The 18,613-nt window shown below is 42.8% G+C and overlaps 1 protein-coding gene across 4 annotated transcripts in view; it reads right to left on the bottom strand.

The window, feature by feature from the left end:
- Nucleotides 1–496: 496 nt before the first annotated feature.
- Nucleotides 497–18,613, bottom strand: part of NCAPG2 (non-SMC condensin II complex subunit G2) — a 51,010-nt gene continuing 32,893 nt past the window's right edge. For 2 of the 4 annotated variants that reach the window (XM_074315026.1, XM_019742524.2), the window contains exons 23-28: nt 15,219–15,406; nt 13,238–13,378; nt 10,467–10,570; nt 9,616–9,716; nt 8,442–8,541; nt 497–891 (exon numbers count right to left, since the gene is read on the bottom strand). In XM_074315026.1, coding sequence (XP_074171127.1) covers nt 840–891; nt 8,442–8,541; nt 9,616–9,716; nt 10,467–10,570; nt 13,238–13,378; nt 15,219–15,406 — 686 coding nt within the window. In that variant the 3' untranslated portion in view covers nt 497–839. The remainder of the gene's footprint in view (nt 892–8,441; nt 8,542–9,615; nt 9,717–10,466; nt 10,571–13,237; nt 13,379–15,218; nt 15,407–18,613) is intronic. The other 2 variants (XM_074315025.1, XM_019742523.2) reach the window with 1 other exon arrangement.

Here is an 18,613-nt window from a genome sequence, read left to right as displayed (position 1 = left end):
GCTTGGGGACTGAGAACAGAATGAGTGTGCGACTGAAGTGATCCCTTCCCGTCTGTCACAAGGTGGCCCCCCAGGCCCCAGGAGGCTGACAGGCCACTACTGAGGAGGGTGGCCAACAGGGACCAGGGACGGACGCGGACACTTCCTGGTAAACCGGGCGGGCAAGATGGGGTCTAGATGAGGCAGCCAGGAAGCCTGGGGCCAGTCCTCCATCCAACCACGTCAGCCTCAGAGAGAAAAGGTAAGATAATGGTGGTTCAGCTTGAGCTGAGTGACTCAGTTCTGCGTTCCTCGTATTTACAGCCACGGGCCCATCTCATGCCCAGACAATCAGCCTCAAGGCCAGTAAAGGAGGATCCAGGATCCTGCATGTGGGTGGCCTCCCTGCGCCCACCAGGCTGTGCTCTCTGCTGTCCATGAGGGGCGGCCCCCAAAACTCAGCCCTGCCCCTCAGGGGAGAACACCGACTAGTACATTTAAGTAAAGTATACAGGAAGATGTTGCCATGGCTTTATTACTCACAGTTTGCAAGCAACATTATATATAAAAGTCATTTTTAAAACAACCAGGTTTGCTGGAAAGGTGTCTCCCTTTTTCTTTGCACCATGGGTTTCTGCACAATTGATGCCTGGAGTCCTTCATGGTAAATATATTACTTTGCCGGCACAGGGAAAACTTTAAGAGCTTTTCAGCTCCTACTCATACCTCCCTCAAATAAATCCCACCCCTTCTCTATTATGTGGGTTACTAACATTAAAAACATTAGGAAAAGACACATTCATTTCATCTTCTGTAAGTCCTTTTCCTCTATTTTTACATGATCAAAGATGTTGGCTTGGTTATGAATTCAAAAATGCCCCCAAAGTTCTTGATGACGATTCATAGAGAAATCTGAAACACAAGCAAAGAAATAATTAGCTACAGAAATTAGTGACCAAATTACTTAAGTGTACATTTCCACAAAATCAATCTAAAAATGGTTTGCAACCAAACACACTTAGAAAGTTGAAATAACAAGTAACTGTTTTACCAACTGTCCCTCATGCAAAACGAAGAATCTCCATCACAAAGCCTCTTAGCAGACACGTGACACAAGGACCGAGCTGGCAGTAAACGGAGCCTTCATCACCATCCCCCACGCCAACAGTTCCTTGGGAACTCCTCGCACAAATAAAACACTGCTACTCAGTCAATAGGTGCTCACCTGGCCGTGCTTTCTACAGGGCTCGTTTTCACTCGAAAGTGCTCTCATCTCTGAGGCTCTGCGCCACTCATTACTTAGACACATGGCAGACTCATAAACACGATGCGTGTGCACCCCTTCCAGCACCCACATCACGTGCTCATTTCCCTCCTACACATAAGAACATGGCCAAGAAGACGATTTACCCTCCCCAAGACACGCTAATACGATGCCACTTGCCTACTGCCTCAATCACATGACACCCCTCCCCTGTATACCTGCCCCAGGTGACACTTGCCCCTCCCTTGCCCCACAGAGGCAGGTGGGTCTGAGCCCAGAGTCCTCTCCTTCCTAGGACCTTATCCTAACTCCCTTACAGGGGGCCTACTGTGTGTCAAGAGCCCTCACTGGGCAGCGCTCACACATGCCAGGTGGCATATCCCCACTCTCTGAGACTTAAATGCACATATTTACATGTTTGCCCTCCTCCCCACTTTCCTTCTCATTGTCCAGTAACTCCACAAGGGTCCCAAGGCACTACCCTCAGAGGGTATGTGGGCCAGCTAACCTCTAAACTCCTACCCAGACACAAATGCTGACCTTGACCCCAAGTGATGTCTCTTCGGCTAATGTCTACCCCCACCTCCGCCCATATCCTGCTGCCCATGGCAAATGCCCACCACTTGGTCCAGAGCAGCCTTGTCTAGTATCAATACAAGCACATGGGTAACCAAATTTTCTAGTAGCTACATTAAAAGAGATCAAAAGAAATTCATCTTCATATATTTTATTTAGCCCAACATCCCCAAAATACATCAACCCTGTAATCAATATAAAAATACTGTTAACAAATTTTACAATCTTTTCTTCATACTATCTTCAAAAGCTTATGTGTACTATATGTGTGTGTATATATATATTATGCTGAGTCAATTCAGACTCAGGTTGCATGTGCTCGATTTCCACATGACGAGTGGGACTATATAGGGACCAGCACAAATCTAGGAACATATATAAATTTTCTCTTTATCCCTGGAATTGAGGAATTCTATTAAGGCTTTCTTAGCAGATTTCCCCATCAATCCCATCCAGAATTTATGAAAGAAACAACAAAAAAATGAATCTTTAAAATGACCTAGCTCTTCAGCTCTGAGAAATTTTGCGTATCGTTTGTTAAATTACTGCCTCTCTTGGGTCCATTTCTCCTGGTCTGTCTTTACCCCCATAACCTCTCTTCCTCAGTATCTTTCTGTGTTCACAGTACTCCAGCTTGATCTCTTAGACCATCTGGAATCAGATTCTCAACAGTGACATCTCTCTAGTGTGCTGGTAACATTTTTAATTCTAGGGGTTTTTGTTCTAGATCATTTTTTTGGGGCTATAATTGAATTTTCCTTTAAAGATTCATTATTAATTGTCCAGCTAGCCCACCACTGTTCCTTTAGTAATGGTAGTCCTGCCTGTTTCAGCTATGTTTTGAATTTATTCATGCTTCTATTACCTGGGGAAAGGGTTGAATACACTATGTAGACCAAAGAAATAAGAATTATTAAAGGACAAAATGAATGAAACATGAAATTTTAGAGCTGGAAGGGACAGTAGCAAACCTTAGACACATTAAACCCCGTGGGCCAGGCCTCTCCTTGTGTGTGACAAGACATTTGACCCTGGTGACGTTTTGCCCAGGGTCAAACACCTTTAAAGTCAGGTCAGACGCCGAGTCTCCACAACCCGTCCACCTGCAATCCCCAGTGCGCACAGCAGGCTGAGTGCACGTGCTGGACAATATCCAACACGGCCACGGCCACAGCCCCAGGGGAGTCGGACAAGATCAGTTTTCTGAGGAAAACAAGATAAACAATGCATGTTTTTATTAAAGAGAGGTTTTCTTTATGTCTAGTTTCTAATCATCCACAGCACGGTCCACTGGGCACTGGTGATGACAGAAGCATGCTTCTAAATGAGCTATAAAAAGCATTGAGACCAAAATCCATTTTTGAAAGACTATTAAAATTGCACACAACAGAGTAAAATGATATTTATTAATACTTGAAACAAAAGTTTACTTTTCCAGGAGTGTGCCTTTCCTTCAAGACCTAAACCAAGAAACCATGTTAAATCATCATTATCACCCCATACATCCATATTGCTCTCTGGAAAAAAAAAATCTAACATCATTATCTAATCTGATAGCTTCATGTTTCATTTCAAATAGTTTTTTGTTTTTTGTTTTTGTTTTTAACTAAAGGTTATTAGGGTGACAATGGTTAGTAAAGTTACATAGGTTTCAGGTGTACAATTCTGTAATACATCATCTATATACCACATTACATGTTCACCACCCAGAGTCAGTTCTTCCATCACCATTTATTTGATCCCTTTTCAAAGAGTTTTGAAGTCTCTCAAATAATATTACATTTATTATAAATTATCTGTGTTCATTACCTGTCACTGCAGAATTCTTAGTACCTGTTCTGAGTTACACCTTTTGCCAATCTTGTGTCCTTTACATCACATGATTCCACTATTTCTCTTAAAAGATTATATTTTTTTGTAAGCAGAAGATTTTGCTTGACTTGTTATAATGTATAGAAATTCTAACCTTGCACATTTAAGGGACCATCATAAAATAAAATGTTAATTATTATCCCCCACCCCCCCAAAAAAAAGATCTAAACCAAGGCTTAATGTTGGGGACTGAACATAACAATCAAAGACGTAATATTTGCTTGTAATATTACCATTCATGTACTCGGTGGAAAAAATTCATTATGTAACATAAACCTTAAGAAGTTTTTATACTTTTATAATCTCTAATCATAAATGCATCGCTATTTTTGTACTACTGACAAAAGTAACAAATGGAACACACCCGGCTTTAACGGCACCGGTGCTCTAGCAGATGCAGGGAGTCCGTCCTGAGAAAGCACACCCAGTGTACAGGGTGCTGTGCCAGGGGAGGAGAAGCACAGTGTGCTCAGCACCCAGCAGACCAGTTAAGAACCCTACGCCTGCTGGAGAGCTAGCTAGTATGTTCATTAAGAAAACGCTCACTTCTAAACCGATGCCGGAAGTATTAACGGCACCAGGGGTTTCGAGGGACATTGATTTGCCTACTCCAACATTAAATCAGTATTTAAAAACATAGTTTTTTACTGTTTATCTTCCATTAACTTTTTTTAAGTTGCATGAATTTTTTGGACTGATCGGTTTTAGACACCGGTTTTTCCAGTGTGCTCCTTGCATATTTAAGTAAGAAGCCAATGTTTCACAGTCCCACCTATTCATGTCTTAGGATATTTCCCCTTTAAAGGGAAGAGCTCCTTTTTGCCATCTGTGCGTCAATTAGCGAGATGGCACACAGTTGTAGAAACAATGGAAAGACAAGTACTACATGCCTATGTCTAAGTTCTGTCACATCTTTTCTTTCCACACTGTCAGTTCTTAACTTCTAAGGCCTTTTTACTCTCAAGTAACGAACACACTTCAAGTGCTCATCTTGAAACACTGTGCAAGTGGAAACGAAAGCAGCTCCTAACAACGAGCCAATGTCCTCCTTTCTTACATCTTCAGACCAGTACAAACAATTCTGCATCCAAAACACTGTCCTTGCAAATGTAAGATGCTTGGACAGCTGAGACTGTCACCATGCCCTATGAAGACACCTTTTGATACAGCCTACCGGTAACTGCACGGCCTCATTTAGTATTTGTGCCTGGGGAGAACACTGACACTGCCGTGTGCTTCCTGAAACATACACACGCTCCTCAGTTTCCTCCAAATCGGAAGATCATGTCCCTCTTCCCCACACCCCTAGAAACAAAACTAGTCTGTTGGGTTTCTCCTTCAAATATACAGTTGCAAACTTGACCTTATTAAAGCTGCATTGTAAATATTTGCTAGCTTTTAGAATAAAGTATAAAACTGAAAGCATTTTCTTTGCTCACAAACAAGGACACCCAAATTCCCTGCTCTAGTGCCCAGCCCAAGGCCTCCTTGAAGACCGGTGCTTAGCCTGGTCAGTAGGAACGCAGGGTGGGGAGGGGGAACGGGGCGCATGAGGTGGGGAGGGCTTTGTCTTCCCAGTCCTGATGCTTGCAGGGCACATGGGCTCCCCAGTGCCAGGTTCCCAGAGGGCCTGCCTTCTCCAGGAGAGCCCACTGGGCCCCACAGGGCAGCGGCCAGCTGGCGGCTGCCTGACCTGAGCAGGATGCGCCAGCTCCTCCATGTGGAAGGGCTCCCCGGGCCCTGAAGACTCCAGTGAGTCCTACCAGGGGCCTCCAGACTTCTTTGTCCAGGGAGCCAGGCCTCAGGCTGGGTGTGCGTCCACCCTGGGGAGGGGTGGGGGGATGCCCCTCATTGCTGCACTCCTCTAGGCCTGTGAGTTCACTTTAACACTCACGAGCCAAGACTCCGTCACACAAACGCCCTGACGAAATTCCTGACGTTGAAGTTGTCCTGTCCCAGGCACCATGTGATTTGTTCCTCCTGACTGGAATGCCACACACACTCAGGAAAAACACTCACTAAACGAGGTGGTGCAATTGTCTTAATATCTTACAAAACAGACTTTACAGGGAAAGCATTACTAGAGAGAAAGAGGGACCCTTTGTAAAAACAAAAGGGCCAATTCATCAAGGAGATATAGCAGTTCTAAATTCACGTGCACCTAATACCTCGATGACAAAATACATAAAGCAAAACCTCGTCTATCAGAAATGGACAGGTCCAGCAAGCAGAAAATCAGTGCAGACACAGCTGCACTCAGCAGCACCACCATCAACTGGACAGAACGGACAGCTATGGACCACGCCAACCAATGGCAGAACACACATTCTTCTCAAGCTCACGTGGAACACTAAGACAGACCACATTCTGGGCCATCAAACACACCTTAACAAATTTAAAAGAATACGAGTCATATGACGTCTTGCTCTCAGACCACAATGGAATTAAACTAGAAATCAGTAACAGAAAGAACTGAAAAATCCTAAAGTACATGGAGATTACACAACACACTTCTAAACAACACATTGGTCAAATAAAAAAATCTCAAGAGAAATTTAAAAATACTTTGAACTAAATGAAAATGAAAATGAAAATACAGCTTATCAAAATGTGTGGGACGCAGGCGGCCAGTTAGCCCAGTTGGTTTAGAACGCAGTGCTCTTAACAACAGGGTTGCCGGTTCAATCCCCACATGGGCCACTGTGAGCTGCGCCCTCCACAACTAGATTGAAACAACTACTTGACTTGGAGCTGATGGGTCCTAGGAAAACACACTTAAAAATAAATAAAACTTAAAAAAAAAAAAGTGTGGGACACATTGAAGCAGAACTTTGAGGGTAATTCACAGCAGTAAATGCATATAGTAGAAAAGAAAGATCTAAAATAAATAATCTAAGACTTCATCTTGGAAACTAGAAAAAGAAGAGCAAATTAAATCTAAAGCAGGCAAAAGAAAAGAAATAATACAAATTACAGCAGAAATAAAAAAAACTGAAAACAGGAAATCAGTAGAGAAACCAGTGAAACTAAAAGTTGGTTCTTTGAAAAGAAAATTGATAAGCCGCTAGCCAGAGGAACTAAGAAAAAAAGAGAAAGGACACAAATTACTACTATCCAGAACTCAAAGAGGGGACATCACTACAGAACCCATGGACATTTAAATGATAATAAAGGAATGCTATGAATAACTCTATTTCCACAAGTTTCATAACTAAGATGAGATGGACCAAATCCTCAAAAGGCACAGTCTGCCAAAACTCACATAAGAAGAAATAGACAAACTGAATAGGCCTATATCTATTAAAAAATTGAATAACTAATAATCTTCCAAAGCAGAAAGTACCAGGCCCATATGGGTTCACTGGTGAATTCTATCAAATATTTAAGGAAGAAGTTATAACAATTCCCTACTATTTCTTTCAGAACACAGAAGAGGAACACTTCCTAACTGACATTATGAGGTATTACCCTGATCCAAAGGCTGACAAAGCCATCACAAGAAAACCACAGACCAATATCTCGCATGAACAGATGTAAAAATACTCAACCAAATATTATCAAATCAAATCCAACAATGTATAAAAAAATTATACACCACAACCAAGTGGGATTTACCCCAGGTATGTAAGGCTGGTTCAACATTTGAAAATCAACTAATGTAATCCATCACTTCAACAGGCTAAAGAAGAAAAATCGTATGATCATATCAATAGATGCAAAAAAGGCTTTTGATAAAATCTAGTACCTGTTCATGATAAAAACTTTTATGAACTTGGAATAGAGGGGAACTCATCAACTTAATAAAGAATACCTACAAAAAACCTACAGCTAACATCATACTTAATGGTGAGAAACTAGAAGGTTTCCCACTACAATGAGGAACAAGCATGGATATCCTCTCTCACTACTTCTTTTCAACATCATACTCGAAGTCCCAGCTAAAGCAATAAGACCAAAAAAAAAAAAAAAAAAAAAAAGAAAAGGTATACAGACTGGGAAAGAAGAAACAAAACTGTCTTGTTCATTAGTTAGCAATTTAGGATTTTGAAAGCCTTCCTCGAAAGGAGAAAGTGGCTAGCTTCCCAGGCATATATAAAACGAATTACCTAGTTCAGAGCTCTGTAACACTTAACCTCATGAAGTTCATAAAACAGCAGGAAAAATACTCCTTTTGTGGCTGGTCTGAGAGTCAAACACAATTCAGAACAGAGTCTACAGGAAATTGCACAGCACGTCCGAAAGCGCAGATAGCAGCAAAAACACAGGGCTGGAAAAAGAGCCCAGTGAACACATCCCCAGGCAGCAGTTCCCGGGGCAGCGACGACCTCTGAAAGGAAGTGGTAATGCGTATTTCTCCAGCCTCTGGAGGGACCTTTCCCCAGACCCAGTGCCTACGCTTGTGGACAGAGTGATTGTATCTTAGGAAGGCCCATGGTCTCAAAAGCATAGCCAACCATCAAAAATAATCTTTCTAGTTTGAAAACCATACAGAATAAGTTTGTATACCTCCACTTTTCTGAGCAGAGTTTTGCAAATGACAACTTTGTTTTGTTTTTGAAGACAGAAAGAGAAGAAAATTAAACATGTACAAAAGGTTATGCCAACAGAAATGTTTCTATCCTTACAATCCTCAGTTTTCTAACTACCTGGCAGTAGTAATAGAAATGAAAATGTGACTAAAACGTACGAAAGGAATAACTAGTCATTTTTAGATCATCACACCTAGAGTATATATAACTAGGACATTTACCTCTCCATGCTATCCTCTTCCAAAGTTATTTCCATGAATGTCTTTAGTTTTCTGTGAACAGTGGCTGCAACATCCTTCACTGTTGAACTTTTATGTTTACCTATGGGAAAATTATATTAAAATCAGAAAAAGGTTGTAACACTACTACACAAAAACAAACATACTCTGCCATCGATGCAGGCAATGTCACTACGACTGGGCCTCCCCACCATTCCCTTTGCGTTAACCCACTTATCGACCTGTGGACGGTAACTGTCCCCTTCACAGAGATGTGAGAGGACCAAGCGAACATTGGTGAAACCACCTCTCAGCTATGATATGAATATGAACACGTTCCCATGAACATGTGCTCACCTGTGCCTCCATCAGAAATGACCACCTACACATTTCAGAGTCACCATCTGTTTGGCAAATATTTAAGTACCTATTAAGTATTAGGTGCTCATCAGCAGCCCAGGCCCCATCCTCGCACCCTCCACATGGAGAAGGTGCCCTCATCTTGCAGATCTCAGTTCAGGGCACTCCCTTAGGGAAGTCTTTTCTGATGCTTGGCCTGGGGCAAACTAGTTACAAAGTACTATCGTAAGACTGCAGGCATATATGTATTCAGGCTTATGGTGAGAGCTTGTTTGATGGGAGCACTCTTTGTGTATAACATACTAACTTAGAAAATAATTTCAACATTGTTAAAAGTATACAAAAATATAGAAAATCCATCTGCAAGATGTTACTGTATCTTACACTGAGGTAAGCATTTAGTAGGTATCTCCAATTATTTTTCCAGAACTATTTCAACTGGCTGAGATATTCACAATAGGCAAGGTTAAGGCTTAAACGAAACAGCAGATACATTAAATATCAACACCAAAACACACCATCGTTAGCAAAAATATTCTGACTTTTAAACATACGTAATACATGACAAATCAACAGAAATTCAATTCTGGGGCAGAGATGGATGCGTAGCACATCCAGAGGTGAGAGGGGACAGGGGACAGAGGCGGTGCTAAGGTGCACCGGCTGGTCCAGGGTCAGCTGAGAAGAGGGAGCCCAGCAGAAAAGTGTTCAGAGCAGGGAGCTCCGCAACACGGGCGCTGAGTTCTCAAACACTCCATAACAGTCCGAGAGAGCCACTCAGCAACAACCCAGATAATATCAGAGAAATTTAACCAACCTTTATTAATAACCAAAATAATATGAGTAACAGCTGTGAGACACACAATCCCTTCAATATCGTCAGAAGTAACACACGCTTTTAATTCATCTAAAAATGACCTGCAAAAACAAACATCAGAAATTACTCTATAGTATACAGCCTAATACTTTATAGGAAGAAAAATATAGGTAAGATTCATCAACCACCGTGAATTCTAGCTTTCAGCTAACATGGGAAGTTGATTAAACCCTTCCCATACTTTTCATAGTAAGTATGTAAAATCAGAGAATGATGCTAAAAAGAGAGCTGGGACACTCTGGTAGGTGGAAAAAGCTACTCTGTGTGCCCATAATACAATAAAAATTTAACATGCTACTGAAAATAATTCATAGCTATTAAAACAATGCTTTTAAAAGTTTACTTTGAAATATCTGCTATTAAAGTTCCACAGGTATCAGATACCTGTAAAACTATTCTTTCTGTAATCCATCAGACCTTGATATACCACAAGCAGCCTAGAATGTTAGTCAAGTGACATACAGACTGGAGGAATGCACAACAGCTGTGTGCCAAATGGAAACCACACTTATGTGTCACCTGGTCAAATTTGGGGAGTATACACAGTAAGAAGTATTTCACGACGCATTAACAGAGGCTATTTGGGTGAATATTTTATAGAAAGTTAGAATTTCTCTTTGCATAAGTATAATGTAAATACTTTTAATCACTGGTGAGAGAAAATTCTATGGAATATTTTTGTCACAGAAAAAAATGCACATCTGAGAAATTTTAAGAGTAAAAGGAATAGAGCAAAACCTACTGAATGCTCGTAGCCACAATGTGAGTATCAGGACAGTGAAAATGATTACCTGACCACGTTCGGAGATTTCATGATTATTCCTATTAAACACCTTGAAAATGGTGGAAGGTCGGAAAGACACTCTGGAGGGGTGAGCTCTTCAACATCAGAAACCTAAAAAACATTTCAAGTCAGTAATTTATAAACTGAGACTGAGGTTTATAAGATTACTTACGTAACATACTGCTTTGGGTTTTCTTCAACCCTTGAGAAAGGCTTTCCAGGAACACACAAGAAAGATTTTATTAACTGTTAAAGTCTTTACAATAATTATGATTAATCTAGTCTTATACACGGGGTGTCTTCTTTAGTGAAAAACAAAGACAGACGTGTTACTCAACAAGCCTTTGGTCAAAGTCTTTAATTTAGTATCATCTTCTGTAAATAACGTGTTTTTACAAAAAAGCAAATGTCAGTTATTACTCTTCTTAGTCCAGACCAGATTTTCCCAATTTCAGCATTACTGACACTTTGGAGTGATAAGCCCTTGCTGCGGGGGGGCGCCCTGTGCCCTGCACAACACTGAGCGGCACCCCTGGCCTCCACCCACCAGATCCCAATAGCACCTCCTCCCCAGGCACGGCCAATATCCCCTGGAGGACAGTGAGTGCCGCTGGTCTGGACCCAGAGGGGCCCTCCCAGGACCTCTGGCCTTCATTACCCATCTCAGAGTTTAAAGTTGTCCATTCTCGGTGAATGAACTCCACGTGCAAAGGGCTCCCGGGAAAGCCTAAATCCAGAATGCCTGTCTGTGCCACCTGGAACCGAGGCGTGACCGTGTCTTTCCACCACTATCTCTGGCCTGTCTCTCGGCTATCTTAGGGAATTTCACTCACATATGATGATACAGCACTTCTAATAAGCCTTCCCGTATTTCCCCTGCTGGGATTCCTAACACTAATTTGTACATTAAAGTCAATCATCATTACATATGAGATAGCACTGTTTCTCATTAAAATGCTTTATGTCATCAATGTTGTAAATGCATTTCTGACACAATGACACAAACGACTATTGACTGGTTAAAATAAAAGTATATCTTGAGATTTTTAGCAGTTTTAGAAGAAAAATAGGTGACAAGAGCACGGGGTATGAGGATGCTAATTGGAGAACACTGTTCTAAGCTCTATGAGGTGCTGGCATAATCTCTGCAGGGCAACTGTGATGGGTTACACATGCATACTAAAATCTCCAGAGAAACCATCAAAAAACAACACGAAGGATAATATAAAGTCAACTGAGAAGACAGAGCAGTACAAATACTTGATTCATCACAAAACAGCAGGAAAGACAAGAGTAGGGGGACTAATAAAAAACAAACAGCAACTTAAACCCAAAAATATCACTCATTTTATTAAAATCAGTGGATTAAGCACTGCAACTTACAGGCAGAGATTATAAGACTGGACACACACACAAAAAAAGACCCCATGTGGTGTTTACAAGAAACACACATAATGAAAAGCAGGATAAAAGGGTAGGAAAGGCGATGCTATACACAATTAGAAACGCCAGCACAGCAGACTGCGCGATGACAGCACTGCAGAGACAGAGACGTCCTGTAAACACCCCCATCAAAGAGACCCAACAGCCGCGGGTGTCCCAGGGCATGGAAGGAGGAGCCCTGGACAGGCGGACAGACGGACAGACGAACGGCGAGCACACAGAACACAGGTCCACAAACCTTCTGTAAAGTAGGAAGACAGGGAAATTTAAATAAAATAGTACATATTTTCAGCTTTGTGGGCAAAATGATCTTGATACCTACTCAACTGTGCTGTCTTAGCACAAAGAAGCCACAGAAAATGCTTGAAGATTGGGGTGGCTGCTCTCTAAAATGAATGTTCACAAAAGCAGAGGATGGGCCAGGTTTGCCCACAGGCTGTTAATGGACTTATTTACAGTTGTCAGCTATTTAGCTCCCTGGAGCAAGTTCTAGTCCTTACTCTGTATCATCTAACAATTACTTTCTCAAACCAAAGGACCTCTCTTCAAGTTTTAAGAGGGCCTCATATTCTATTAATGCTTTAGAATTTAAGCAACTTTTTAAATATTCATGATCTTATAATGCAAAATTCATAACATATATACAAACATTCACATAATTCCATGACATTCCTTGTCAGATTTCATCTCTTCCTTATTTTTACTGTTGTTAAGTCCCTCAATACATCGAGGATTCCATGTGGAAAAAAACAGCACTTTTTATTCTGACTTAAAGCAGCTTTAACCAAGTAGGCTAATCATATAAAATAAGTATTATCAGGAAACTAGCCAGTCCTTTACAGGGTGGGAGTGAGGACATCGTGTGTTTACGCTGACGGTACAAGTTCAAACCTCCTCTGTTTAGGAAACAAAAAAACAGGGCTGCTGTCACAAGGCAGAGATGTGGACGCCTCGGAAAGAGCAGCTCAAGAGGAGCCTGGCATCCTGGGCACCACTGACCAGGGCCTCTGCCTCATCAGGAGAGGATTCTTTAGGATCAGCAACTCACCTAAATCTCTAAAATATGGCAAAACAACATGTTCACAATGGAATGACTAGTTTGGTTCTAATCAAGAATAACAAAGTTCTTAACCTGTTTTCCCAACAGTCACATGGCTCTACAATAGGAACTAGCTGTGAAGCTGCAAGGTCCGGCTGCTGGAGAAGCAGATGCCCCCTAAACCCCGAGCTCTTAAAAATACTTGCTAAAACATAAAAATGTGGTGCTGGCCGAGAAGAGCATCTTTATAGTCAAAAGAAACACAGTGGTTCCTGGACTAACAGAAAAGACTTCACCTTTCGCAGTCGGTGACTTATCTCGACGACAGAGGCAGCAATCAGCGTGGAAAGCATATCCCGGTGAACGGGCGTGTCCGTGTGCCAAGACTGAACAGTCGTTATAAAGTCATGAAGAGGAGTCTGAACAGAATACAGGAGCTACGAGAAAGCACATCAGTAGTTTTCAGGGGTTAAAACAAGGACACTTGAGAACCAGTATTCCTACTGTCCTCCCCAGGGCCCCAGACCCCTGACTGTACTTGCCTCCAGCAAGCCCACTCCCTCCCTGCCTGCTTCTCACTCAAATCCCTCAGGCCCCACGGCTAGAAGAGGACAGGACTGAAGCCCTCCTGGAATTACCTTCCCAACATTCTTTCCCCCCAAAAAAGAAAAAAAAAAAACCAAGAATAATAAAAGTAAACTTCTCCAAAATAATATTAATGAAGAAAAAAGGAAGGAAAGATGAAGAAATACCACGGACATTACAAGCAGCCATCAACTATGATGCCATGCGTTCTGAATGAAGCTGCACAGACAATGGTGAAAGATTTCGGCACAAATTACATTACATAAACCGATCACAGACACTTGAACCAAGTCATCAAAAACAAACATTTCGAGGGCCGGCCCAGTGGCCCAGGCGGTTAGAGCTCCATGCTTCTAACTTCAAAGGCTGCCGGTTCGATTCCCACATGGGCCAGTGGGCTCTCAACCACAAGGTTGCCAGTTCAACTCCTCGCGCAAGGGATTGTGGGCTCCACCCCCTGCAACTAAGATTGAACATGGCACCTTGAGCTGAGCTGCCTCCCGGATGGCTCAGTTGGTTGGAGCACGGGCTCTTAACCACAAGGTTGCCAGTTCAATTCCTCGAGTCCCACAAGGGATGGTGGGTAGCACCCCATGCAACTAAGATTGAACACGGCACCTTGAGCTGAGCTTGGAGTGCGTCCTCTCAACCATAAGGTTGCCGGTTTGACTCCCGCAAGGGATGGTTGGCTGTGCCCCCTACAACTAGAAATGGCAACTGGACCTGGAGCTGAGCTGCGCCCTCCACAACTAAGACTGAAAGAACAATTTGACTTGGAAAAAAGTTCTGGAAGTACACCCTGTTACCCAATAAAGTCCTGTTCCCCTTCCCCAATAAAATCTTTAAAAAAAACAAAAGAAACCAAAAAAAAAAAACATTTTGAATTAAGTCAAATATGAACTAGACCTGGGAACATATGGCCACCGACCTTCAATTACTTCTATCAGCTAAGTACAGAATAAAACGGAAAGTTTTCAATATTTCAAAAACATCCTCCCATGGAAGCACTTTAAAAATCTTCATTAAAAAACAATAGCTTATTCATATTTTTAAATCACTACTTAGAAAAACTAATGGCCCTCTCTGCTGACCATGATTTTAGGAGTAAAGCCACTCTGGCAGCCAGGTTACTCAACAGCCACCTCACAGCAGCTTCCAGTCAGCAAAGGGAACCATGGGTCCCTACCAGCTCTGCCTCTCACTTCCAACCAGAGAAGGTCGGGCGGCAGGGTAACCTGAAATGAGCACTTCAATGGAGGAAAGTTTTTGTCATCTACAGATAATCAAAATTAGCATTCTCAAAAATGTATTCTATTTGGAAAACCGAGTGAAATAACAACTGAGCCCCCAGAAGCCTATTGCAATCATACCTCTGCTTCTGGTCCTGCTTGGCAGGTGGGCTCCCACAGCCGACCTGTGACCTGAACTCACAAACACTTGTTCCAAGGCTGACAGTCCCACTCCACCTCCTGCCCAGGTGCAGGTATTATCACCTCACACACCAGAGTGTACCCCACGGTGGTTGCTGGCATGTCTGAAGAACGGAACCTGGCACCTCTCTCCCACACCAAGCTGCACTTAACCCAACAGCCCAATGATACAAGCAAGCACTAAGCGTGCGCCCTGGCCCTCGCCCTCAGGGAAGCACTGGTCATCGCACATCTAAGATCCGTCCTGTAAAGATGCGAGTACCCGCAGGCCTTCTTCCGGTTGCTTCCGAAAGCTCCACGCCATACATTCCAACATTTTCTGAAAGACTTTCTGGACTGTGTCAAACAGCGTTGCAACATCTTCATCTGAATCAATTTTCTGCTGCAAGGAACTTCCGGTTATCTCTTTTAGAACGCCAAGAAGTAACGAAACATAAAAGAATCCCTTCACTAGAAAGAAAATCGGACAAATCAGTTATCGAATCACGTGATTTAGGTGAAATCATGACACATTTTAACTCCCATGTGTGTTATGGTAACTTCAAAGAGATTGTTACTGGTAAGCCAATACTAGGTTAACATAGATATTAACAAATAAAAGCTGTTCCTTTAAACATAAAACAAGTCTCTCCAGTAACAGCATGTTTGACTCAGTCACTAAGAACTGTGCTCACTGCAGATGTGGACAGTGGGTCTTGAACACCTGGATGAGAGCACACCTTACTTCTGACACCAAATCAACACCAGCTCTATAGTCCAAGTCTGAGGATGGCCCAACAGTTTTCCAAATACAGTGTAACAACTTCGGAGGCCAACTCTTCAATTCATAACACCTCATGGTTTATTGGTTGTCTTTCTCTTCCAAATCACCACCTTCACTGTGTTGTACGGATTTCGTAAAATGTTTTCCATGTGTGAGCCCAAATCCTACAATTCACCCCAGAGACTTGAATTTATCTCCGTTTATACATTAATAAAATACAGCAAGCTCTACTTGAGACAGATACGAAACTACTACCTCAAACCCCAGTTTATCTGCTAAAGTAAATAAAATCAAGGGCTCTGTTCCAGTGAAGGTCACCCTTCAAAAGGTCCATGGCACTTCCAGAATCAACAGAAAGTTTCTAAAATCTTTGCATCATAGGAACTTTCAAGAAACTAATCTCTTTTATGTAAAACAAAATGAGGGACACACATGCTCCACAAAGGTAAGTCATGTCAGCAGAACAGGCAGTAAGGGAACGCTGAGCCCTTTAACAAGTACAAATAGCCCAGAGGAGGCCAACGTGCCGAGCCCCTGAAAACAGCCTCTGTCCTCTTACACCCACCCTCACAGTCGCCGGGGAGAACCACACTCTTACCTCTGTCTAGAATTACTGACAGCAATCTGAAAAGTTTAACAATTTTAATTCAAAAGTGATTTCATTATATTCAAGCATTATGTGCTTTATAACCAAATACAGAGAGACAGTGGTTAAGTACCATACGACAAAATACTGAAGATGTGTCAGAATTCACAGCTATGTAAAACAGAAGACACTGACTAAAAGTTCTGGCTTCTCAGAAGTGAATCGGCTCACAGGAGGGCTGGGAGTGACGTCAGTCTAACACTGAGTGCTCCCGGGGTTTCCCAGCAGGTTAGTACCTCAGGCCACCATGTGTCTGCAAAGGAGCAGCAACCAGAGAACTGGCCCAGCCGGTCCTCCTCCTGGCTCAGCCAGGACAGGCTCCGTCTACCAGCCCTAAGCCCAGGCCGTGGTCTCCATCAGTCTCCCTTTACCTTTTCATTTACGACAGAGTCCGTATTTACTGTGCCATGTGGTATTAGAAATGGAACTTTCCTTTCTGACTGCTGATACTTTTTGCGAGGATTATCATTCTTAGAGCAGTGACACAGCACTGTCTGAACAGTCAGCCCCGTTGCCATTTCCCACAACGTGTCACTCTCAGTGCCTGATTCTGCAGAATGTATGCTTTTTTTCATAACACACATACTGTGTTACAGCAGAAAGTCCTGTAGTTTTGTGAGCTTACAGTTCTGCGTTTGGGTTGGGTGCAGAGACTCAGGTGTAGTCAAGGACATTTCTGCTGGAATACATACTTGAGCATGGAGAAGGCCTGTGTAATCATCGACAACACATATGTAACTGGCTTTTCAATGACAATGTTTCCTTAGTACTCTTGCTAGTAGAGTCCAGGGCACAGCAGACTCTGGGTCCACTTGGCTAACCTGCCGAGTGCAGTCGTATTGGTGCTAGGACTACAAGAACGACCGCGGGGTTTATTCTCTCCTGGGAAATCCTGATAAATACAGTCCTTTGGACAAATACAAATATCATTTCAGTTTGGTCAGACGTAAAGTCAGTAACTTAGGGCCTTATTTGGGGAACAGATACCTCTATGTAATGAAACTGGCTACATCAGAGATCTAAAATTCTCATTAGCTCCTCAGAAAAGTAAATTTTATAAATACTAAAAATAGATTCAGTCCTCTGGGGGGAAACAATTCCTAAATGATAAATTTCATTTAAAAACCTGCAAATCATTTTTAATGTTTCAATCGTTAAGATTAAGTTTAAAATGCTATTTTCTCAAAAGAAAGTAAAAGTTATAAAGGATTAAAGACAGAAAGCCAAACTTTAAATCAAATGATATTTGTTCTATTTAATATTTAGTCTTTAACTTTGGAAATTTTAAACAAATGATGTATAATCTTGCATGAAGTTATAGATTAATTTACGGAAACATGTACTCAAAACAGCAGAGTAACGGGTACCCCAGCTCCAGGACAGTCCAAGCGCCGATCTTGGTGGCAGGAGCCCAACAGAAAGCCTCTGCCGGACTTGCCAAATAGACCCCTGGGGTCAGCGTGACAGGAGTAAGACTCCATATGACTAACTTCCAACTGAGCTGCAGACTTTCGGAATCTAATTTTCAAAACATGATGCTGAATTTGCTAAAAGATAATCTTAATTGCAATCTCTTCTAGCAAATATTTAGGCTTAAATAAACTTAAAGATCGACTTCTCAAGTTTCTGTAGAGCTCAGAAAGAAGCAAGCATAGTGCTAGGATGCACACTGAGGACACTTAAGAACCAGTTCCACGCAGCGACTTGGTTGCCCCAGGGAGCTGGTGGGCAGGGGTCAGTGGTCAGCCCAGCAGTGATCCTCTTAACCTGGCCGTGACCAGAAGCGCAGGAGACACCCCGGACCACAGCCCCAACCTCCCAGCATGTGCTGGGGCTGTGAGAATGTGGCCCTGGGGCCCATGGATGGACCACGGAGGCCCGGGCTCGCGGGGCTGGCCTCGCACTCACTCACTGCACACATTTAACTGACTACAGAGTGTGCAGCAAGTGTGGGCACCATGGTATTGGTTCCCAGGGGTTACCCTGTCCTTGGGGTAACAGCAACTTCCCAGTGCTCCTGGGGTGCATTAAATAACCCCTAACTCACCCCCAGTGGCCAGGGCAGGCAACGAGAACTATTGTGAGCGTTGCCCTACGGGTGCCAAGAAGGGGCGGCAGACCCACTGGGCGGCCTCTGCACCAGCCCACATGTGGCCAAGTCACCTGACAATAAGCAAAGCACAGGCTGCGGACCCTCAAGGCCTCATCAGAAACTCCGGACTTAGTCAGACCCAACGCCAGAACCACC

The sequence above is a fragment of the Rhinolophus sinicus genome, linkage group LG11 (assembly GCF_036562045.2).
Source record: "Rhinolophus sinicus isolate RSC01 linkage group LG11, ASM3656204v1, whole genome shotgun sequence".
In the NCBI taxonomy this organism is placed as follows: Eukaryota; Metazoa; Chordata; class Mammalia; order Chiroptera; family Rhinolophidae; genus Rhinolophus; species Rhinolophus sinicus.
Note: the sequence above shows the minus strand (reverse complement) of the source record. Positions and strands in the feature narration are given on the sequence as shown.